Source organism: Danio rerio, chromosome 19 (genome assembly GCF_052040795.2).
Source record: "Danio rerio strain M-AB ecotype USA chromosome 19, GRCz13ab, whole genome shotgun sequence".
Lineage (NCBI taxonomy): Eukaryota > Metazoa > Chordata > Actinopteri > Cypriniformes > Danionidae > Danio > Danio rerio.
The window spans coordinates 8,187,014-8,210,718 of NC_141039.2; the positions used below are offsets into that span (position 1 = coordinate 8,187,014).

Below are 23,705 nucleotides of genomic sequence, written 5' to 3' on the forward strand. Positions count from 1 at the left end.
CTGCTAAAATATATTTTGCAACTTTCATAAAGTAGTGTTTTAAAAAAATCTATTAGCTTGAAACCGATTATTTGTCCTATAATATGTCTCTTTAGGAAGCTAAAACTAATACTAATAATTCTGCATAAGTAGTCATCTGTGTTAATTTAAACAGTTCTCAGAGAAGTCTGTGCTGTTGTTGTAATGCTAATTTTCTGTTTCAGCATCTGATGGGGGATCAGACAACTCATCTCGTACATAAAGATATAAGTGTGGTAATATTAATGTTACGTCTACACCCTGTCTGTGTATCTATTTCTATTTAGTTTTGTGTTTTCCTTGATTGTTGGATGTTTCCACCCCCTTGTCAAACTGTTTAGCTAATTGTTGCTTATGTATTTATACTCTCTTTCTTTACTCTTGTTGTCAGCAGTTGTTTGTTACCCTTGAGATGTCATAGGTGCTTTGCTTTTGTTCTCTTGTTTTTAGCTTGTTTTATGTTTAGTCCAAAGTATTTTTTAAACTGACTGTTTAAGGATACTTACCTTCTAATTTTTTTCACCGTTACACAGTACAGACTTAACAAATTTTTACTCATGAGTGTAATTATCAGTTATGTACAATACATTTTTTTTGTTCTGGCTTTTTAGGACCAGATGAATGCAAGAGATGAAGCTGAAGAAAAAAAGTGACATCCATCCTTCTCCTGCTGTCCATCTTGCATTGGAAGCTGCATAAACATGTAGAACATGTAGACAAATTTATCACGGATTAATCTTTTGGGATTCACTTTCTAAAAAGTTAATTTTCTTCACACTTTCTGTTCATCTTTAGTTTTGAGAAACATGGCAATGATTACCAAACCAAAATTACAGATATATATTTTTATTTTGAGACTATGAAGAATGCAAGATTGCAAATTATTGATTTGGATGATTTGTAAAAACCTTTTTCATGTGTTTTAAAGAGATTTTCTTGGGGTAAAAGGGGGAAAAGCTGCTTACATGTAATTGAAAATGCTGTATTGTGCTTACCTGCTTCAACATTTAAATAATTTTAAAATGATATATTGATCACATTTAGTAGACCTTTTCCATCAGTTACATCAGATGACATGATGTATTTGCTTTTTTATTTCTTGTAGAGGTTAATAGGTTTATTCTTCTTGCTGTTTGTTTCCTTCATTTTTGTTTCAAATGTTTTGAGGTGAAATGCTGTACTGCATAATAATAGATTATTTTTAAACAATTGTAAATATTGAACTAAACTTAAATGTGTGAACAGTATAACACAAAATAGAATTGTTTCTTGTGGTTTGAGGTATCTACGTTTAAATTAAGTCAGGCTTACATAAATATTTGTTTATAAGGGTTAACTTGTCATGTGCTTTTGATTCTTTTAAAATAAATAAACCTCACAAAAGAGCATGTTGTGAATGTCTTTCACTCTTCTAACAAAAAAAATTCAGATTTTACAATAAATTTTAAATTAATTTCTGCTCCAAATGGAGAATATTCTAGAAATACAGAACTATGATGTTTGACATTACGACTCTTTCACAAAGTTATGTAAAAAATATTATATCTGAATCTAAATTACTTTATTCACCATTGCTTTATAGATCAGCAGTGAAATGGAGGGATGTGCTGACATTTATCACCAGGAAGAAAGAGTTATTTTTAGTTATGTTGTATGATAAAATATGAAATTTAATATATATATATATATATATATATATATATATATATATATATATATATATATATATATATATATAACATAAGTGCTTTAAAAAACTTTGTCATTCTTCATGTCATGATTAATTGAAATATACTAATAACATTTGGTCCCCTGTTAAAGATAGTTATTGAGTTTACTAATAAAGTGAACAAAATACAAAAATAAGAAAAAATATTATTTTATAAAACACAAAATTGTTGATTTGTTTATGAAAATGTAAAAAATGTAGAAGGTCTTCTCCAGGGGTTACATATTAGGAGCAGACTTAAAATTAGAGAGTAGAAAAATTTGTTAGACTAGAACATGGCAAGTCCTCACAAATGTATGTGTGTGTGTGTTTCTGGTATTCATGATGTTGTAGGGACCAAATGTGTCCAAAATATAATAATACCAGTCATTTTTGAGGGGCCAAAATTTTGGGGACATGGTTCTTTGGTTTCCGTTAAGAAAATTGCTTATTAGTAGTCATCCATATAACAGTGTTCTGAAAATGTAAAAACACAGAAGGTTTTCTGAGAGATTTTATGGGTTAGGAAAAGAGGACAGAATATACAGTGTGTTTAGTGAGTCAAGTATATTGAATAATACATAAGGAACTGATGTTTTCATGCATTAAATGTAGCATTATAACTTATAATTTTTGTCATTTATATTAAAAAATATACTTCATAACAAATAGATTTTCAAGACAAAATGTAAAAAATACGTGGCACGGGTTTATATAAATTTTCATTCATTAATTTTCTTTCTGCTTAGTCTCTTTATTCATCAGGGGTCGCCACAGCAGAATGAACCGCCAACTTTTCCAGCGTATGTTTAACAGCGCATGCCCTTCCAGCTGAGACCCAGTACTGGGAAACATCCATACACATTCAGTCACACATACTCTTATACATCACGGAAAATTTTGTTTATTCAATTCACCTATAGTGCATGTCTTTGGACTGTGGGGGAAAGCAGAGCATCCAGAAGAAACCCACGCCAACACAGAAAAAACATACAAACTCCACACAGAAACGCCAACTGACCCAACTGGTTCTCAAACCAGTGACCTTGATGTGAGGTGACAGTGCTAACCACTGAGCAACCATGTCGGCCTTTATAAATTTTGCCAAGCACTAAAACAAATGGCAATTCTTTGGCAATTCACTGCTAAAAATATTTAGAAGTTATTAATATTTATGGTGGGTGGCTCAGTGGTTAGAACTGGCATTCCTTTGTGGAGTTTGCATGTTCTCCCCATATTGCCGTGGGTTTCCTCCGGGTGCTCCGGTTTCCCCCACAATCCCAAAGACATGCGCTATAGGGTAATTGGATTAGCTAAATTGGCCGTAATGTATGAGTGTGTGTGTAGTGCAAGAGCATATAGATGCTTCCCAGTACTGTTGCGGCTGGAAGGGTATCTGCTGCATAAAATACATGCCAGAATAGTTGACAGTTTATTCTGCTGTGGCAACCCCTGATAAATAAGGGTCTAAGCCGAAGGAAAATGAATGGATGATTGAAAGAATGAATAATATTTATAAAGTTATCTAAAGTTATTTTTACAGCAAGATGAAAAGAGCTCTCCACAAAAGAAGACTGCTAAACTAACCGGCTTTATTGGCTAATTGACAACATTTGAGTTAATTGGAGGCACAACTGTAGAACAGTATTTAAAGAAAACCTCAAACACACTGCTTCCTTTTGTGACAACATGGTAAAATCAACAAGCCAGAATCAACAAAAAAAAAAAGCCAGATTACAATTTGCTAAATTACAATATTAATTTTTGGAGACATGTCCTGTGGTCTGATGGAACTAAGATTGAACTGTTTGGCCATAATGACAAGCCTAGGAACACCATCCCAACTGTGAAGTATGGGGGCGGCAGCAGCATGTTGTGGGGCGGTTTTGCTGCAGGAGGGACTGGTCCACTTCACAACACAGATGGCATCATGAAGAAAGAACATTATGTAGAAATACTGAAGCAACATCTTAAGACATCATCCAGGAAATTAAAACTTGGCCACAAACGGGTCTTCCAAACAGACCATGACCCTAAGCAAACTGCCAAATTAGTTAAAATGTGCTTTAAGGACAACAGAGTGAATGTTTTGGAGTGGCCATCACAAAGCCTTGAACTCAATTCTATAGAAAATTTGTGGGCAGAGTTGAAAAAGCTTGTGCGAGCAAGACAGCTAACTTCCTGTCAGGAGGAATGGGCCAAAATTCCTTCAAACTATTGTGAGAATCTTGTGGAAGGATAGCCAAAACATTTGACCAAAGTTCTACAATTTAAAAGCAAAGCTAAAAAACTACCAAGGAAATGTATGTCAACATTTGACTGTCTAGAAATTACTAAAAAAATTCTACAAAAACAAATTCTCTCATTATTCTGGCATTTAGCAAATCATTTAGGTAATCCTAACGGACATAAAATAGTAAACGTTTAGTATGATTTACCATCAGACATTTTTTAAAAAATGGTTTTGTTCCTTTTGTTTAGAGTGTATGCAAACTTCTGGTTTCAACTGTACATATTTGGTTCTTACAGATTGTTTCTCTTATTATAGTCTGGAGTAAAATTTCTTAAAATAAAATTTACTCTGCTGAGGGCGAGGCAGTGGCGCAGTAGGTAGTGCTGTCGTGTCACAGCAAGAAGGTTGCTGGTTCGAACCTCGGCTCAGTTGGCATTTCTGTGTGGAGTTTGCATGTTCTCCCTGCCTTCGCGTGGGTTTCCTCCGGGTGCTCCGGTTTCCCCCACAGTCCAAAGACATGCTGCAAGTGAATTGGGTTTGCTAAATTGTCTGTTGTGTACGAGTGTGTGTGTGTGTGTGTGTGTGTGTGTTTGTGTGTGTGTGTGTGTGTGTGTTTATGTTTCCTAGAGAAGGGTTGCGGCTGAAAGGGCATCCGCTGCGTAAAAACTTGCTGGATAAGTTGGCGGTTCATTCCGATGTGGCGACCCCGGATTAATAAAGGGACTAAGCTGACAAGAAAATGAATGAATGAATTTACTATGCTTTAAAGCAAAAAGTTCTTTGCTAGCAATTTTATTATTTTGATATAATTCTAGAAAATTTTATCTAAAACAAAGGCTGTTAACTTAAATCCTAACATACAAATAGCCCAAATTAATACTACTCACCATTAGAAATACTATTTATTTGTTCATTTTCCTTTGGCTTAGTCCCTTTATTCATCAGGGGTCGCCACAGCGGAATAAACCACCAACTTATCCAGCATATGGTTTCCAGCTGCAACTCAGTACTGGGAAACACCCATACACACACACACACACACTCACACATACATTACGGCCAATATAGTTTATTCAATTCATGTATAACTCATGTGTTTGGACTGTGAGGGAAACTCGAGCACCTGGAGGAAACCCACGCCAACATGCAACATGCAATCTCCACACAGAAATGCCAACTGACCCAGCCGGGACTCAAACCAGCAACCTTCTTGCTGTGAGGCGACAGTGCTAATCATTGAGCCACCGTGTTGCTCTAACACTATTTATATAAGAAATATATTTTCATCATTTGAAAAGACATAATATAATTGTTTCAATTAAAGGGCGTAGGTGTCACAGTGGGTAGCACAATCGCACCACAGAAAGGTCACTGGTTCAAGTCTTGGTTGGGTCAGATGGCATTTTTGTGTGGAGTTTGCATGTTCTTCCTGTGTTCGCGTGGGCTTTCTCCAGGTTTCCACCACAAGTCCAAAGACATGTGGTACAGGTAAATTGGTTAGGCTAAATTGTTCATAGTGTAAATGAGTGTGTATGAATGTTTCTCAGTGATGGGTTGCAGCTGGAAGGGCATCCGCTGTGTAAAACATATGCTGTATAGGTTGGTGGTTCATTCCGCTGTGGTTACCCCAGATTAATAAAGGGACTAAGCCGAAAAGAAAATGAATGAATGAAACTTGATTTTATGAATTCAATTTCTTTAAATTCATGTTTGATCCATGTTATTGAGGTTCTATCTTTATGTATTGTAATTTTGACTAGTTGACCACTACATTCATGTAAAAACTATTCTATAAGCTATACTTTAATTATCTAAATCTCCTAGCTCTCTTTTGTACTGTAAAATATAATGGTAAAGAAATTTTATTGTATTAATGCCGGAAAATCTGTTTTTAAAATCAATTCCTCAGAATCTAACATTCAAAATTATACAGCATATTCTATGTTTTCTTAAAATGTACAATTAGGTTACAACTATGCTGCATAAGTATAAGTATGCATGCTGCATAAGTAAACAATAAATTAAAAGTAATTAAAAAACAATAAAATCATATATAATTTTGAAATAAAATACAATTTAAACATTCAAAGGTGATTCAAATTCTAAAATTATTATTTCAATCTGGTATAAACATTACATAAAATAATATTCAAACATTTTAAAGAATGCACCAGAAATTTTGATTTGAGAACAGTTTAATTTTGTACTGTGCCAGATTTAATATTAAAACAGTGAGATTTGCATGAACATGAGATCCGATATGTTCAGAACATCCCCTTCTTGTAGCGGTGGATCAGCTCTGACACGTCCTCCTTACACACCTTGATCCAGCCGTCCTCCTGCATGTGGTACACTAGAAGAAGAAGACACTTCTGAGTCATTAACAATTTAGACTATATAGACTGATAATAAATGAGAATTAAGACCTTGAATACAAAGTCAAAAATTAAAACAATACTGAGGTCGAATGAAGTGAACATACAATAATTATCACCCATCAACAAACAGATATCACTAAACATCACTAGCATTTATGTATTATTACAGAACGTTTCTATCTCAGATTTATTGGCAGTTTGTATTAGACTTACAGTTGACGACACCACCAGAATAGGCGTCTCTATGTGTGGCGTGAGCGATGCCACGACGGCCCAGTTCATACGCCTCCTCCACAGTCATATCCTCACGATAACCACTGTCCACCACACCATACGCATAACTGTTCCCACAGCCGGTGGAAAACATCCGACCAGACAGACGAGTGCCATTGTCGTCCACATAGTACAGGCCTGGACCCTGTGTGAGGAAAGAGATGTGAACATGCCAGAGACCATAAATACTGCTGGGTTGTGAGTTGGTTAAAAAAATAATGACATTTCAAAAGGAAAATCAATCAAATTTTTTCAATTGCGTTGACATAACTGTTAAGTCGTAACAAGTTCAAGTAAATTGTGGATGCAACAGTTCACTTGTAGTGTACATTTTTAAACCATGGGCTGTGCTACTGAAGAAAGTATGAAGAAAGTATGCATTTAATTTTGAATATTTTATTACCATTCTGAAATAATTGAACTTGCAGCTTGCAATTTAATTAACATAAATAACAGAATTGTGTGTCAGGTAGTTCTTTGTCTCTAGATCGTGTATAAGTCTTGTCATGATCATAAAACATAAAAACACATATTACCTGTTTGTCCCATCCGCAGATCATGCTCCCCATAGACAGGCCCATGCCTCTGTATCCCAGCATCATGTTGGAGAGCAGTTTGGAGGCTGCAGACACTGAGATCCTCTGCTTGTTGCGTAGTTTATAAAGTCTGTTTTTAAAACACAAAAATATTAATATATAATAAACATATAGGAGTCAAGATAATGATCTTCCTCCCTTGTGTAAATGCATAATTGCTGGGGCACTGTGATCAATAATTACTTTGTCCCAAGAGTATCTACAATTGGAAGTGACAGAGATTCCCATCAAAGTTCCCGTCATCTCATTCAAACTCAAACAAAATGATCATCTTTTATAATGAACAAAGTGAAATTTAAGTGTTTATTCAATTAATAGTTCATATCAAAACACTGGTCAACATATTGACAGAACACTATACAGATAGAATGACATGATCCTCAAACATTGTGTCTGGTCACATTATATGCAGAAACCAATGAGGATTTGATGTCAGCTGACATTTGTAGTTTACGTTGCCATGTATGCTGTAGTCAGTGTACACATGCTGATCAATGTATAGATTTATCCTTACATAAACAAGCATACACTTTAATTTGTTCATCATAATGAATAACCAGTGCTTTCACCACCCTCAAAGACACTACTAAAGTGAGACCCTTCACCCACAATTGATTACCAGGCAACAAAGAAATATGGCTGCCCATTGCTCCAGGTGTGTGTAAATGTGTGTCTGTGAGCGCACTTGGATGATTTAATGCAGAGCACCAGTTTCTGAAAGTGGGACACTATAAATGTTATTTTTATATTCCAATGTTATTTGTAAACCGATGGACTTTCATTATTAATCAATAAAAACAATTGATGAAAATGTATTTAAAACTTCCCATTAAGCCTTGACCAGGAAAGCCAGGGTGGGTTTGGCACCCATCCTACTGTCCTAATCAGGACTAAGTGAGAAATAAAACAGCTGAAAGACAAACCAATACCAAATAAAAATAAAGAGATCTGTATACTTAAAGAAATCTGTATACTTATGCACACTGTACATTTATTTTAAGATAGAGAAAACTATAAGAATATGTTTCAAAGGGTTGGAAAATAATTCATGGGTAATAGTACACTATAAGATTCAGATACACTACTAACCAGTAATTTGACCAAATAATTGAAAACCAGACAGGGCAGCAGACACAGAATCAGACAATTATAAATAATATATATTAAGATTATATTATAGAAGGTCGCTGGTTTGAGCCTTGGCTGGGTCAAGTGGATAAGTTGGTGGTTCATTCCACTGTGGCGACCCCTAATTAATAAAGGGACTAAGACAAGAGAAAAAAAAAAAAATATATATATATATATATATACACATGACGATGCAGTGGCGCAGTAGGTAGTGCTGTCGCCTCACAGCAAGAAGGTCGATGGTTTGAACCACGGCTCAGTTGGCATTTCTGTGTGGAGTTTGCATGTTCTCTCTGCATTCGCGTTAGATTCCTCTGGGTGCTCCGGTTTCCCCTACAGTCCAAAGACATACGGTACAGGTGAATTGGGTAGGCTAAATTGTCTGTAGTGTATGAGTGTGTGTGTCTGTGTGGATGTTCCCCAGAGATAATGGGACTAAGCCGACAAGAAAATGAAATAAAATATATTCACGCCACCCATAGACTTTCACATTCACACACACACACACACACACACACACACACACACACACACACACACACACACACACACACACACACACACACACACACCACGGCCAATTTAGCTTACCCAATTCACCTATAGAGCATGTCTTTGGACTGTGGGGGAAACCAAAGCACCGGGAGGAAATCCAAGTGAACACGGTGAGAACATGCAAACTCCACACAGAAATGCCAACAGACCCAGCCGGGATTCGAACCAGCAACCTTTTTGCTGTAAGTGCTGACCACTGAGCCACCATACCACTTATATAGTATATATTATTAATTAATTTTCTTTTCAGATAAGTCACTTTATTAATCTGGGGTCGCCACAGTGGAATGAACCGACAACTTTTCCAGCACATTTTTTACACAGCGGATGCTTATTCAGCTGCAACCCAGTACTGGGAAACATCCATACACACTCATTCACACATACACCATGGACAATTTTATCTTACCCAATTTACCTATACTGCAAGTCTTTGGCCTTGTGGGGGAAACCGGACCACCAAGAGGAAACCCACGCCAACACGGGGAGAACATGCAAACTCCACACAGAAATGTCAACTGACCCAGCCGGGGCTCGAACCAGCAACCTTGCTGTGAGGCATGCAACACTGCGCCATCATGCATCCATAGTATATATCATATAATTAAAAATGTTTTATACCTAAAGATGTTTGCATTACCAGAACTGGATCAAAGTGATTAGTAGAAATTTCTTTAACTCTTTAAAGTTTTGTTAAGCTTCAGCCACATTAGACTGAATACATTTTCTAGCACTATTGAACACAAACACAAACTGGTAATTTCATCCTGTGAGCAGATGCTCATCCCCTTCTGAAGCATGCTGAGACAGACCTGCACTCTTTAGCCAGGAGTCTCTCCCAGTACTGACAGTCTGCAGCGCTGCCCGACATGGTGCCCAGCAGGTAAGGGTTGATCTCAATCACTTTATTGGCCTCCTTTGATGCTGAAACACATCATGATAAAGCATAGACACATGATTTAATGAAGTTTACCAATACTGCTTTAATATGAAATGTCATGGCTGAGCTGTAAAACAACCCTGTTTTATAACATATGAATGTGTTTGTAGTTTTGATAACTGATTGCTTACCAATATATTTTCCAGCTGAAGCTCTGGAGTCTACAGCCACAATGACTCCATGACGGAATTTGAATGCCAGTGTTGTGGTGCCATGATTCAGATCTATGCAAACGCCATCTTCACAACTACACGATTTGAGAAACTTGGAGGGCTGATGGAAACACAGAATAATAATGTTTAATTAAGGAAAACTTGCTTATTTATAAGTTTAAATTATATTTAGGCTACTGTTGAGACTCTGCCCCCTATATTTCAATAAGCAGAATTATCTGGGAGATACATAGCAAACCATGACTTTTAAAAATGCATTTTGATTAACACTTACCTGTTTTACACCTTCTTAAACAATACTAAAATTGAGTTTGTGTATCAAATATTGATTTTTATGAGTAATTGTTGTTTAATCTTGTTTCTTCAAACACGACATATTTCATCTTTATCACTTCGGTCTTGCTAATATTTGCTAGGATTAAGTATTAGATTTTTTATCATAAAAACACTTACGTCAACTCCAACAGGTACCGCGAATTCCTGACATTTGGTCCCAAAACTGTAGTGATTCGAGCGGTCGAGAAGCGTTTGTTTAAAGCCAAACTGTGAGGCGGAATTATATTTATATCCACTTACGTCCAAAAGAGCCATCCTGTATGTTACGCACAGCTAATGGCAGTAATTAAAACACTAAAAGCGAAGTAACCAAAGTGTATTAGGCTATTTTACATGAAGGAAATACGATCCATGCACGGAAGACAACGATTTCGAAACCGAAAGATTCAGAGAAGCTTAATTTGGTTTCGATAACGACCAGAAAGTATCTTTAAAAACAAACTAAAAGCATAATCTATATCTTTGAATAACAGGTGTACATAAATGTTGTCTTTTAGGTTATTAAATGTTGTTTAAGAGTATCTACAAACAACATGATAACTTAGTGATTGTCTGAGGGAAAACTCTGCAGATGGGTTGACCAATGGGAGTGAGGGAGTCTCTCTCGTCGTCTTCAGTCTCTATGTAGATTTAACTGATGTAGGTTAAACCAGGTGAAAAAGATGCGGAAGCATAACATTTTTCACAAGATATGCGTGTAAACAAGCCTAAATTAACTTAAAATACTGGCTATCAGACTTTGTTATTACTAGATGTCTTAAAGGCACTGACTGGCCTTTTTCTTTGCTAGATAAAAGTACAAAAATGTACTTTTACAAAGGCCTAGATTTAGGATATCACTTGCCTAATGTGTACCATATAGGAATTAATCTATTTAATAAGCCTGAATCTATGTAAGCAGTCATGTGAAAGTATAGGACAATCTCTTGAAATTCATGGTTTTCCATATGAGGAAATAAATAAACGAGTGAAAAAGAAATATTATTATTTTATTATAACATAATCAATTATTTTCCCAGTGTTGGGTTGCAACTGGAAGGGCATCCGCTGTGTAAAACATATGCTGGATAAGTTGGCGGTTCATTCTGCTGAGGAGACCCCAGATTAATAAAGGGACTAAGCGGAAAAAAAATTAATGAGTAATCGTATATTAATGTGTTATTACTTGTGTAATAAAATATTTTTTTAAAGAGTAAACACATTTATTTTTAACAGCAAGTTAATCCCAAGACCAAACGGTGTAAAGCACACTGAACTGCCAGACAAAACTTCCCCACAAACTCTAAAGACCTCAGTTAACATTTAAATTATCATGCTCAAGATCAGTACATTTAGAAAAGATGGGAAAACTATGGTATGTTTAAAAAGGTTGTGAAAAGAAATTTCTTTTCTATAAAAAATAAAAACATGGCAGCAGTTTCAGTTTGCAAAGTGTCATTTGAACAAACCATAAGATTATAGAACAATATTTTTACAGATGAGACCACAGTGGAGATATTTGGCCATAATCTTGTGTTGTTAAATTTATGAAAACTGCATTATAAAATACCTACACATATTTACACAACTCAGTTTTGCATAATACATTTTACAGATGTATTTTTACTTTTTCATTACTGTTCTGAAATAATATTAGGCTTTATTCAATTATTTAGGAATGTCAAATAAGCATTAGCATCAACAATGCAGACCATGTTCCTGGAGTGTTTTTTTAAGCAATAAAAAGGCTTTGCAGTGTATATACTGTAAAATGTAATGGTTTATTGATAATTATCTGCACAGGTCTACCAGTGATGGAATTAAGAACACAAACAACAAACATAATGGCATCATCTGTTTGTCAGCAGTTGAGTTGAAAGGATCCCTCTTCCTCATTCCAGACATCATGGTGTATGACTCGGATCAACTTGATGCAGATGTTTCCATCATCTGAACAGTCTCCTGCACCAAGTCCAGCTCGAGCTTATTCACGGTTTTAGTTAAAATTGGTGTTGTACCTGATTTATATTTATACTTGGCTTGTCTGTAACACAATGATAGAAAGGAATCAATAAATTACCAACGTCAAACATCAAACTAAATATCATCAACTTTTAAATATATGCAGTTAATGCATGTGAGTTGTATAGTACAATGTGTGACCAGAAAAATAAATAAAAAGATGACAAGGTTTTCTACCTCTTGTAGTTATAAGGGGACTCTTTGTGAGGTCTGATATAGTCCACCCCCTCTTTTGTAATGACACACAGGTCAATGTTGTTTCCAGATCCCAGGTCACACATGATGCCAGCTTGGATGGCATCACTTACCAGAGCCTTCGCCTGCTCCAGCTAAAGACAAGAATGACATTTAGTGCACATCCATGAAATAAAAAGGGTAATATTTCAAGGTTCTTAAGTAAAAAATGATATAAAATTAAAGTAGGAAGAGTAATGCAAGCATAATTTGATTGGCAAATTTGAATTGCCAATAACACCAGGAAAGTGACAAACGCAACCTCACTCATTTGTCATGGCCCAGAGCCTAATGGGATTATATTAGAAATCTTACAAGTAGATAAATCCAACTTACATCCATGTTTACTTTAAATCTGTCCTCCAGTATGCCCATGGCAGCCAGATCACCAGATCCTAAAAACAGGAGAAACACAGATGCATGAGTTCCCTTGAGCAGTTGTTTGTAAAATCAATCTAAACAAGTTTTCATATTCAAGATATAGCTAGTGTTGAGTGTTTAATAAGGGTTTATCAGACAACAGTTGCATCTTGCGTACCCATGGCCAGATATGGCACCTTGTCCATGCTCCCATAAGGACCAACTGTGTACAAGTGACTGCCAGTGCAATCAACGCCTCCTAAAATTAGATTAGCTCCAATCATACCATGATACCTGAGAAAGGAGTACAAAAAATGTACAGTATTGTTTTATATGATTAATGATGTCACCAATGAGAAACTTAGATGTATTTTATAGTACAGAAATAAAAAAACACACTTATATACACAACATGGCTCTTTTCATTTGGACTAGTTAACCTCTGGTCATCCTAAACTCCAGATAAATGAAACTTTGGCTACCTCCCTTCACATTTCACATTGCTCATGACTAGTGCCATACAGAATCTGCTGACATTTTTTTGCTATTTCTGCCCATAATTTTGTACACAATCTGCAAATTTATGTGAAATGATGTTGAGAGTATAGTAACTAAATCTTATAACATGACATAAAAAATATTTAACTTTTTAATTTTTAAGGCTTACAATGCAAATCTAATTAGAACCACTTGTTTGGTAAACAAAGTAAGTTTAATTTAAAATATCCGCTAAAAGACAGAAACTTACTTTACAAACTGTATTGCACATAAATCATATAAACATTTGCATATTATTCAATATTATTACTGAAATTAATATAAAACTTAATAAATATGTATTTAAACACCTACATATGTAAAAAAAAAATAAAAAAAAAACTAAACATGAATTAAATGATGTGCTCAGAACCTGTGGAAATCTGCAGATTTCCGTCTGTACAGATTCCTTGTGGGCCTACTCACAACATAAACGGAGCAGTTTATCTTGGATTTTACACTGGTTTTCACATTGTGTGTTCAACAATGCTATAAGAACAGCCTTTTTGCATAATTAATATGTCAGTGTGATGGATTGGATGAAAGCAGTATTCAACCTGCTAACATTTTACATGTAATTTATTTTTTTTTAAATAGAGCGGTTTCTTCTTCGATTCAGCAGACATGTTCTCAATCGTGATTCAGTGTTTTCCACTAAAATTTATATTTTAATTCATAAAGATAAGGATATCCATATTTATTTAATCAAAATCATAAGCCACAGTCTTCACAATTCACAAGAAATCTAAACTGATATTATTTATTTTTTAGTAAACCTAATAAAAAAATGTGTTTGTCTTTAATCAAACTCTGAAAGTGTGCTTCCACTCTGGTATGGCTTTTACTTCCCTGACAGTGTCAATTTGACAGCAAAGATAAATAATAAACTTATCTATTCAATATATAGTTTAAAATGCATATGTTGCAAAATTGAAGTCAAGTCACTGTAATGTGCGATTAACAGGTTCCAGGTTCTCATAACCTTAGGTACGAAAACAGTGCTAACCCTGCTTCTATAAGTGGTGTTAAGGACAATATCTTGAGATTAAACACAGTGTGAATAAGTCTGTGCACGTGGTTACAGGTGAACACACACCTGAAGAGCATGTCTTGTATTATGTTTACTGCCATAACGACTCTTGGGTTCCTGCCGCTGTTCATCGAGAAAATGGTGAGGTTTGATGACAGCATATCTGTTGTCTTCTCCGTGTCCGCAGCTGTTCCCGCTCCACAACAACTAAGAACAGAATTTTTATTATTATTTATTCAATAAGTTATCTACAAACATTTAAAATTCAACTTGTTATACTCTTTTATAACTACTGTAATTGATCTTTAATCCTTACTATATGTTAGGTGCAATGTAGTGAATCTTGGCACACATTTTATCAGCAACTACTTCATCAGAGGTGGCTCTTGTGTCTGCTCCCAGAACGACACCATCCTAAAGACACACACACACACACACACACACACACACACACACACACACACACACACAGTTACTGCTTGTAATATTTGTTTATTAATACAACTTATTATGTGTTTGGTTTTTAGTTACCTTAAATACCACTCCAGCAATGGTTGTGCCTGTTTTTAAGGCTTTTGGTGGCTTGATTTTCCCCTCTTCTGCACCATTTTCCAGTACAATATTTCTAAGAGGAGGAGATATAAGAGGTTGAATAAAGCAGGAGATAATGTAAAAACTTTTAAATAACATAACGTAGCCATAAAGACGAATACTGCATAAAACACGCAGTACGTTTTGTGAGGAAAAATATTTGAAAGTCAGAAAATGGTTTCGCTTTTGTTCCGGCTACCAACATTAAATCACCAACAATACTGGGTGCGTTTACTACATTTTATACACAAAATTATCATGACATAACAGCATCAAGCCTACTTATGTCTTACCTTGTGGCGTTTTCGAAGTTAAAGCCACATAAAGAGGGCTCGAGGACGTGAGACGTAAGTGCCATGTCCAGAATCTGATCGGGAAATGTTAAATGTTGTTGAAATGTAATGCGCCTTGCGACCACACGGTTTGCTGTTTCAGACTGAAGAGCGTGGCTTTCCAGTCGAGCGACGCGTACGGGAAGCCTTTATCCACAATTTTGTATGTCGAATTTGCAATAATAATGGACAGACATCATCCATACTCTCAAGTTAATGGGGTCAGCACTGGTGTAAGTATGCTATTTATGACTAAAATCCTCTGCAGCGTGTTGTTTGGGAACCTGACGCAAAAAAGAAAAATACGCGTCGGTGACCAGACAGGTGATGTTTGTCTTATCAAACGAAACATTATGATTAGATACATGTTTAAATTATTTTACAGTGTGTTTTTGGGGATTGGTTTAGGTGTTTAACGTAGCTAAAAGTTACTTTCACTTTCATAGTTAAAGGCTAAATATGGTACCATTCATTAGGATTTGAAATAACTTTAAGGAGGGATCAATAGTTATTTACTCTTGCATAAATTCTGAGATTATTATGCACAAATAAAGTAATAGTAAAGCTGTAGGTAAAAAAAAGTCAGCCTCTTCACTTTAATTCGTTTTCCTTTGACAATAGATGTCTCTAAATCTCATCTAAGCACATTCATTGAAATAGTTTCTTAATCCTGTCTTAAAATAAGCATTTATTAATCCTGAACATTTTTATTAGTCATTGTATACACTTACTGGCCACTTTATTAGATACACTTGTCCAACTTCTTATTAAACGCAAACTTCTTATGAGCCAATAACATGGCAGCAACTCAATGACTTTAGGCATATAGACTTGGTCAAGATGAACTTCTGCAGTTCAAACCAAGCATCAGAAAGAGGTAGAAAGATGATTAAAGTGACTTTGAAGGTGGCATGGTTGTTTGTGCCAAATGGGCTGGTCTGAGTATTTCAGAAACTGCTGATCTACTGGGTTTTTTACACACAACCATCTCTAGGGTTTACAGAGAATGGTCAAAAAAAGAGAAAATCTCCAGTGAGCGGCAGTTCTGTGGGCGCAAATGCCTTGTTGATGCCAGAGGTCAGAGGAGAATGGCCAGACTGGTTCCAGCAAATAGAAAGGCAGGAGTAACTCAAATAATCACTCGTTACAACTGAGGTATGCAGAAGAGCATCTTTGAACACACAACACGTCCAACCTTGAGGCGGATGGGCTACAGCAGCAGAAGACCACATTGGGTGCCAGTCCTGTCAGCTAAGAACAGGAAACTGAGGCTACAATTCACACAGGCTCACCAAAACTGGACAACAGAAGATTGGAAAAACCTTGCCAGGTCTGATGAGTCTCAATTTCTGCTGAAACATTCGGATGGTTGGGTCAGAATTTGGCGTCAACAACATGAAAGCATGGATTTATCCAGCCTTGTATCAATGGTTCAGGCTGGTGGTGGTGTAATGGTGTGGGGGATTTTTTCTTGGCACACTTTGGGCCCATTATTACCAATTGAGCATTGTGTCAACGCCACAGCCTACCAAAGTATTGTTGCTGACCATGTCCATCCCTTTATGACCACAGTTTCCATCTTCTGATGTCTACTTCCAGCTAGATAACGCGCCATGTCATAAAGCGTGAATAATCTCAGACTGGTTTCTTGAACATGACAATGAGTTCGCTGTGCTCAAATGGCCTTCACAGTCACCAAATCTCAATCCAATAGAGCACCTTCGGTATGTGGTGAAATGGGAGATTTGCATCATGGATGTTCAGCCGGCAAATCTGCAGCAACTGTGTGATGCTATCATGTCAATATTGACCAAAATCTCAGAGGAATATTTCCAGAAACTTGCTGTATCTATGCCATGGAGGATTAAGGCATTTCTAAAGGCAATAGTGGGTCCAACCCGGTACTAGTAAGGTGTACCTAATGAAGTGGCCAGTGAGTGTAATTGCAATGCTAAGTTTTTATAGCATGAAGTACAGTAAGAGCTAGGGATTTATGTGAACAATTATTTATTTAGATGTGTTCATATTGAATAATAAATCTGTTCATTTTTATAATAATTATTTTTTATTATTGTAGCATATAAACCACAGTATAATAAATATTCTGTATACAATTATAAAAGTACTAAGTGTATCTGTTAATTAACTCTTTTTAAATTAACTATTTACTTGTTAGACCACCATTCTTGCAGTCAAGTTCAATGGCGGAGTCATCATTGGGTCTGACTCCAGAGCTTCCATGGGAGAGTAAGTATTATTCAAATAATAGTTCACCACCCTCATAGTAACCCACACAATTAGAATAAAAAAACCTAAACATAACCTTTACCTATAGGTCTTATGTGTCATCCAAAACCATCAACAAGCTCATTCAGGTGCACGATCGAATATTCTGCTGCATAGCTGGATCACTGGCTGATGCACAAGCTGTGACCAAAATGGCCAAATTCCAGCTGTCTTTTCACAGGTAATTTAATTTTTTTACTTTATATCCTAAAGTATTTTAATAACAAGTAAAAATAGGAGCCATCTGCAATTGTAAATTCTCTCTTTCTTTAGTATTCAGATGGAATCTCCTCCTTTGGTTAAAGCTGCAGCATCCATTATGCGGGAACTTTGCTATAGCAATAAGGAAGAGCTGCGGGCAGGCTTCATCACAGCAGGCTGGGACAGAAAAAAAGGACCACAGGTGATGCTTTACAAAAATACACAATCACGATAAAGGTGTTGTTAGCAATTTTGGATCCATTGAAAGAATATGAGGGTAGGCCCACCACCATTCTACATCCAACATACAAGCCAACCTAACCATTAAAAATCTTTGACTGCGGTTTATTAATTCTGACCTGTTACTTTTACATTTGACCACTTTAGTATTTAGTCAGAGGCTGTAGTGAGCCTGAAAAATACAGTACAGTAATCACTGTGGCTGCATCCGAAACTGCCTACTACTCAGTAGGTACTACATTTGAATTTAAACTTACTACTCGACCGTTAGAAAAGTATGTTCTATACAGTATGAATGTGAAAAGTATGAAGTACTACATCCCCCATTATGACATAGTCACGTGACGTACCTGCGGAATTTGCGTCACTTTACTCACATTCATGAATTCGCTCGCGGGGCATCATGGGATAGCGCAGCATGCATGGGATGCGCACTCCAGAATCTCGCCGGAAGTAGTAAGTCATCCGGGTACTTCTCGCATACTGTTTTTAGAATTCTAGGAATTCGGACATGCTACTCGGCTCACATACTGATTTTAGCGTACTATATAGAATAGAAGTATGCGGTTTCGTACGCAGCAAGAGTCTATTTTGCAATCTAATATTTCATGTAATCTACTTAATCTGTGATAACACAAACCCGTTAATACTCTGCTTTCTACTTTTCCCTGACTGTAAGCAGCAAATTTCACTGATTGATCAATAGCACTTCCAGGTCCAACACACCTAATGACTCTACGCAGGACAGGACGCAACTATGAAGTGAATAGATAGGGATAATTTTGACAGAAATTTAGTTTTATTTATAACTCTTTGTTATAACTCATTTACACTTTATATTGCATTACTACTAACACTGTTACTAACTAATGAAACCAATTTCGATGTAGGACCCTAGAATCATCTTGACTTCTAATGAAGAATATAATTACAGACATTGCATTTTAGCTTTAAAATGTGTTGGCTGGAATGGAAAAACTGTGGTGCGTAATACAATGAGAACATAAACCAAAACAAAGCCTATTGTTGTTCATCATAACTAAATTGTTCTATTTTTATGCAGATGATTAACATTCTCTTTTGTTAATATTTTGCACAGATATACGTAGTGTCTTTGGGAGGAATGCTTCTCAGTCAGCCTTTCACCATCGGTGGATCTGGCAGCACGTACATCTATGGTTATGTGGATGCCAAATTCAAACCTGACATGACTTTAGAAGAGGCTACACAGTTTTCCACAAATGGTGCATAAAATTTCTATATACATGGTTGACATTTATATGTTCTCTAAATATGCGTTTACTAAATATGCAACTGCTAATGGTTTATGCTTGTATCTTCGCAGCTTTGGCTCTGGCTATGGGTCGGGACAATGTCAGTGGTGGTGTTGTTCATCTGGTTGTGATCACTGAAGCTGGAGTCAAGCATATAGTTGTTCCAGGGGATGAACTGCCAAAGTTCCATGATGAATAATAGAGCAGAACAAATTGGACACTTTTACAAATATCACTACTTTGTGATTAGCTGTGTGCAGATTTTTGCCTGGGTTTATTTTCCCCACACTTTGTCATTCATAATAAATACATTTAAGTCGTATGTTGTTCAGTGTGATTTCCCTTCTTACATTAAATGCATAGGATGTTTATCTTCATTAATTTTCTTTTCGGCTTAATCCCTTTATTAATCAGGGGTCGCCACAGCAGAATGAACCGCCAACCTATCCAGCATATGTTTTGTGGAAAACACTCATAAACTTTTGCATTCACACACATACACTATGGCCAATTCACCTATAGCATGGGGGAAACTGGAGCACCAGGAGGGAACCCACGCCAACATGGGGAGAACATGCAAACTACACACAGAAATGCCAACTGACCCAGCCGGGGCTCGAATCAGCGACCTTCTTGCTGTAATGCGATCGTGTCACCACTGCACCACCGTGACATCTTAGAATATTTAATGTAGTTACAGAAAGAATTGCATAAACTGAACTACATCATGTCTTTCAGTCTTACATCAACTATGAATCTAAAAACTGATTTTGTATACAGCTTAACAGATTTTTTTCCAATCAAGTACTGTGCGTTACATGTGGTCTTTTCTATATTTATATTCAATTTGTGTAGTTATTAAACTCCTAAATTGTATGTGATATTTACAATGATTCCAGTTCTGAAAACAAATAATGTCTAAATAAATTTTAAGGGTGTAAAATAAAACAAAAGTTTATATTTTGACAAACCTCTTCCCAGCATGAATAATATTGCATACTTCATCATGTGTTTTTTCCACTAATTATTTTTTCAATTGTACAAAAGTGTGCATTTGTATTGATACATTTTCCATTGATTTACTTTTTTTTATATATGTTTATTAAATTACTGTGCAGCCAATACAATATGAACAAGAAATGTGAAAAAAGTACATAGGGTCCAGGGGAATTAATCAATTATAGGCTAAATTATATTATATAGACCAACAGTGAACGCATATAAAAATACATCAATTAAACTGGCATTGAAGTTTTCCAAGTGTTTTGACGTTGGCTAGCCGCTAGGCTAATTTAACATAGGCAGAATTCAGTGTGTTAGCTGCGACTGATAGGAAGTAACTTCTTTCACTTTCTGTTATTGACATAAAATGGAGGAATAATGTAGGCAAAAGCTTAAGGAGATCAAAACAAAGTCTCGTTTGGCAGTTTGATTCATTTTCATTCGCTGTTTGGAGCTTCGTTTGAGGTGTGCAGAGCTATTGAGTTTCGCGTCTCTTCTGGTGTTAAGACTCAGAGCAGGCAGGTTTGCACAGACAGGTAGCTGCTTTCCATCCGCTCAAAATGTCGGAGGAATTATTTCCAGAACCGGGATGGTTGTCTGAAGAAGTCAAAACCGGGGTGAGTTTCAGCCTCGTGCTCGTTTATTTCCAGCTATATGAACATAAACTCTAATTTAAGCCGACTGAGTGCCAAATATAAGTAAGTTAACGTTGTTTGAGAAATGATTGTAAGATGCATCTGAAAGCTATAATCTAATAACATTAAGCGCCAAGTAAGGTTGTTTTTGACGTGAATGCGATTCTGTGATTTTCATCTTCATTTTAGACGACCATCATCGCTGTAACCTTTGACGGTGGTGTTGTTATCGGCTCGGATTCACGTGTGTCGGCGGGGTAAGAGAACCTTGTGCGATAGTTAATGTGAAGGTTTAGCACATTACATTTTATTCTTAAATAATCAGGCCATGCAAATCCTTCCAATGCAAGTCTAAAACGCCAGAATAACAGAGGCTTTAGGGTTTTTTTAAATTTAAAATTGCATTGATATTACATTACTTTATTCACTTTATTTTCAGTCATATAGTCATTAATTCAGTGAATGTTTGAAATAGGATTTACCAATTATATTAAAATACTGTTTCTCTGGATATTGTTCTTAGGGAGTCAGTGGTGAATCGTGTGATGAACAAGCTCTCCCCCCTCCATGACAAGATCTACTGTGCTCTCTCTGGATCAGCAGCGGACGCTCAAACTATTGCTGAGATAGTTAACTACCAACTGGATGTGCACAGGTATTTATCACTAGTAATTTCTTTCTGTCAGTAAAATTAGGCCTTGTACTCAATAATCGACACAATGACAACAGCAATATTGTCATAGACATCTTATAAATGTGCCAAATAATGTGTCTTGACAGTATTGAGGTGGAAGATGACCCCCTCGTATGCTCTGCTGCTACTCTGGTGAAGAATATTTCATACAAATATAAAGAGGAGCTGTCAGCACATCTCATTGTTGCAGGCTGGGACAAGAAAGGAGGTGGACAGGTTAGATCAGTTTTGGTTTTATGGTCTGAGATATCAGATCATATGTACTGAATTATATTATAAATAATATATTTGAATATGTGGTAATTGCTTCTTCATTTCGAACAGGTCTACGCAACATTGAGTGGTTTGCTCACCAAGCAGCCTTTTGCTATTGGTGGCTCTGGGAGTTTTTACATTAATGGGTTTGTTGATGCAGAGTATAAAAAGAACATGACAAAGAGGGAATGCCAGGAGTTTGTAGTGAATGGTAAGTTTGTCTATATAATACAAACCAGTGATTTGTTATTTAGAAAAGAGATGTATGTATTCAGAACAATCCAAGGTGTCTAGTGTGAAAATTGTGATGCTTTTACATGTGAACTGTAATCTCTTCTTTCACCAGCTCTCACTCTGGCGATGGGCCGGGATGGCTCCAGTGGAGGTGTTGCGTATGTTGTTACTATTGACAAAGATGGAACAGAAGAGAAGTGCGTTTTAGGAAATGAATTGCCCAAATTTTTTGATGAATGAAAAAAGTGAATTTGATTTAAAATGAAGAACAATGTACAAATACCAACATTTCTATCAGGATATTGTACTGCATGACATTGCAGTTAAAGTAGTTTTTCTGCTATTACAACATAAAGACACACATTCTTATGTGAAGAGCTGTGTTCACTTTGTCTTAAAGTTTGATAATAAACTATTATAGAAAATTACATGGTTTAAGTTGTTTCATTGTGAAAAATATTTTTGACAAACATTATACTGTAGCAATAATGCATTATACTCATGGACCTGTCAAAATATAGAAGACCTCTGTGTAGCTATTCATTGTATTTTATTAAATTCAAGTTTAACTGTATAGCGCTTCTCACAATAATTGTTCCAAAAGCAGCTTTACAAAATCTTATTATATTACAATCAAAATCAGGTAAAGTTCAGATGTGAAAAGGGTGGACTGTAGCTGTAGCATATATGCAATCAATCTACACACTTGTAAAATGTACTTTTTCAAAAAGGTGATATCTATATACGTCTAGTGGTCACTTTATTAGGTACACTTATCCAACTGCTCGTTAATGCAAATTTCTAATCAGCCAATCACATGGCAGCAACTCAATTTACTTAGGCATGTAGACTTGGTCTGGACGATCTGCTGCAGTTCAAACTGAGCACCAGAATGGGGAGGAAAGATGAATTAAGTGACTTTGAACGTATCATGGTTGGCGCCAGACAGGCTGGTCTGACTATTTCAGAAACTGCTGATCTACTGGGGTTTTCACGCACAACCATCTATAGGATTTACAGAGAAGGGTCTGAAAAAGAGAAAACATCCAGTGAGTGGCAGTTCTTTGGGCGCAAATGTCTTGATGCCTGAGGTCAGAGAAGAATAGCCAGACTGGTTCCAGGTGATAGAAAGGCAACAGTAACTCAAATAACCACTCGGTACAACTTAGATATGCAGAAGAGCATCTCTGAATGCACAAAACATCCAACCTTGATGTGGATAGGCTACAATAGCAGAAGACTACACCGGGCGCCTCTCCTGTCAGCTAGGAACAGGAAAAAGGCTGCTATTCGCACAGGCTCACCAAAATTTGACAATAGAAGATTGGAAAAACATTGCCTGGTGAGTCTTGATTTCTGCTGCGACTCGCATCATGGATGTGCAACCGACAAATTTGTAGCAACTGTATGATGCTATCATATCAATATGGACCAAAATCTCTACTATGTTGAATCTATGCC

At 36.3% G+C, this 23,705-nt stretch overlaps 5 protein-coding genes across 6 annotated transcripts in view; 3 read left to right on the plus strand and 2 right to left on the minus strand.

Moving 5' to 3' along the window:
- Window positions 1-1,402, plus strand: part of mhc1uba (major histocompatibility complex class I UBA) — a 28,241-nt gene extending 26,839 nt beyond the window's left edge. The window contains exons 7-8 of the mRNA NM_131471.2: window positions 204-254; window positions 630-1,402. Coding sequence (NP_571546.2) covers window positions 204-241 — 38 coding nt within the window. The 3' untranslated portion in view covers window positions 242-254; window positions 630-1,402. The remainder of the gene's footprint in view (window positions 1-203; window positions 255-629) is intronic.
- A 4,734-nt stretch (window positions 1,403-6,136) lies between these two features.
- Window positions 6,137-22,408, minus strand: psmb8a (proteasome 20S subunit beta 8A). Of its 2 annotated transcripts, none has more exons than XM_087293951.1 (6): window positions 22,328-22,408; window positions 9,961-10,102; window positions 9,702-9,813; window positions 7,147-7,276; window positions 6,551-6,755; window positions 6,137-6,312 (listed from the first exon to the last, which is right to left on the minus strand). In XM_087293951.1, exons 3-6 carry the CDS (start codon window positions 9,758-9,760, stop codon window positions 6,224-6,226), a joined length of 483 nt encoding a protein of 160 aa, XP_087150077.1. In that variant the 5' UTR covers window positions 9,761-9,813; window positions 9,961-10,102; window positions 22,328-22,408; the 3' UTR covers window positions 6,137-6,223. The 2 variants fall into 2 exon arrangements, with proteins under 2 accessions (XP_087150077.1, NP_571467.3); NM_131392.3 differs by lacking the exon at window positions 22,328-22,408 and adding an exon at window positions 10,456-10,879.
- On the minus strand, window positions 12,078-15,493 carry psmb13a (proteasome 20S subunit beta 13a). The gene is made up of 8 exons (NM_131677.2): window positions 15,385-15,493; window positions 15,032-15,125; window positions 14,817-14,914; window positions 14,567-14,707; window positions 13,112-13,227; window positions 12,910-12,968; window positions 12,517-12,668; window positions 12,078-12,361 (listed from the first exon to the last, which is right to left on the minus strand). The coding sequence occupies exons 1-8, from the start codon at window positions 15,447-15,449 to the stop codon at window positions 12,241-12,243; spliced, it is 846 nt and encodes a 281-aa protein (NP_571752.2). The 5' UTR covers window positions 15,450-15,493; the 3' UTR covers window positions 12,078-12,240.
- On the plus strand, window positions 15,537-19,750 carry psmb12 (proteasome 20S subunit beta 12). The gene is made up of 6 exons (NM_131676.2): window positions 15,537-15,656; window positions 17,600-17,670; window positions 17,759-17,890; window positions 17,983-18,112; window positions 19,250-19,394; window positions 19,496-19,750. Exons 1-6 carry the CDS (start codon window positions 15,609-15,611, stop codon window positions 19,621-19,623), a joined length of 654 nt encoding a protein of 217 aa, NP_571751.1. The 5' UTR covers window positions 15,537-15,608; the 3' UTR covers window positions 19,624-19,750.
- On the plus strand, window positions 20,733-22,672 carry psmb9a (proteasome 20S subunit beta 9a). The gene is made up of 6 exons (NM_131391.2): window positions 20,733-21,043; window positions 21,251-21,318; window positions 21,585-21,716; window positions 21,842-21,971; window positions 22,080-22,221; window positions 22,357-22,672. The coding sequence occupies exons 1-6, from the start codon at window positions 20,987-20,989 to the stop codon at window positions 22,482-22,484; spliced, it is 657 nt and encodes a 218-aa protein (NP_571466.1). The 5' UTR covers window positions 20,733-20,986; the 3' UTR covers window positions 22,485-22,672.
- Window positions 22,673-23,705: the final 1,033 nt, after the last annotated feature.

Bases quoted from the DNA above. Each gene is read 5' to 3' on its own strand.
- psmb9a (NM_131391.2), top strand. From the start codon at position 20,987: ATGTCGGAGGAATTATTTCCAGAACCGGGATGGTTGTCTGAAGAAGTC. The intron at 21,319-21,584 runs GTAAGAGAACCT...TATTGTTCTTAG, and splicing joins GATTCACGTGTGTCGGCGGG to GGAGTCAGTGGTGAATCGTG. The intron at 21,717-21,841 runs GTATTTATCACT...GTGTCTTGACAG, and splicing joins TACCAACTGGATGTGCACAG to TATTGAGGTGGAAGATGACC.
- psmb13a (NM_131677.2), bottom strand. From the start codon at position 15,449: ATGGCACTTACGTCTCACGTCCTCGAGCCCTCTTTATGTGGCTTTAAC. The intron at 14,915-15,031 runs GTAACTAAAAAC...GTGTGTCTTTAG, and splicing joins TTGCTGGAGTGGTATTTAAG to GATGGTGTCGTTCTGGGAGC. The intron at 13,228-14,566 runs GTGTGTGTTCAC...CTCCTTTCTCAG, and splicing joins ATACAAGACATGCTCTTCAG to GTATCATGGTATGATTGGAG.
- psmb12 (NM_131676.2), top strand. From the start codon at position 15,609: ATGGACAGACATCATCCATACTCTCAAGTTAATGGGGTCAGCACTGGT. The intron at 15,657-17,599 runs GTAAGTATGCTA...TTTACTTGTTAG, and splicing joins TTAATGGGGTCAGCACTGGT to ACCACCATTCTTGCAGTCAA. The intron at 19,395-19,495 runs GTGCATAAAATT...GTATCTTCGCAG, and splicing joins TACACAGTTTTCCACAAATG to CTTTGGCTCTGGCTATGGGT.
- psmb8a (NM_131392.3), bottom strand. From the start codon at position 10,593: ATGGCTCTTTTGGACGTAAGTGGATATAAATATAATTCCGCCTCACAG. The intron at 10,103-10,455 runs GTAAGTGTTTTT...TGTTTCCATCAG, and splicing joins CGGTACCTGTTGGAGTTGAC to CCCTCCAAGTTTCTCAAATC. The intron at 6,756-7,146 runs GTAATATGTGTT...TTCCTCACACAG, and splicing joins TCTGCGGATGGGACAAACAG to GGTCCAGGCCTGTACTATGT.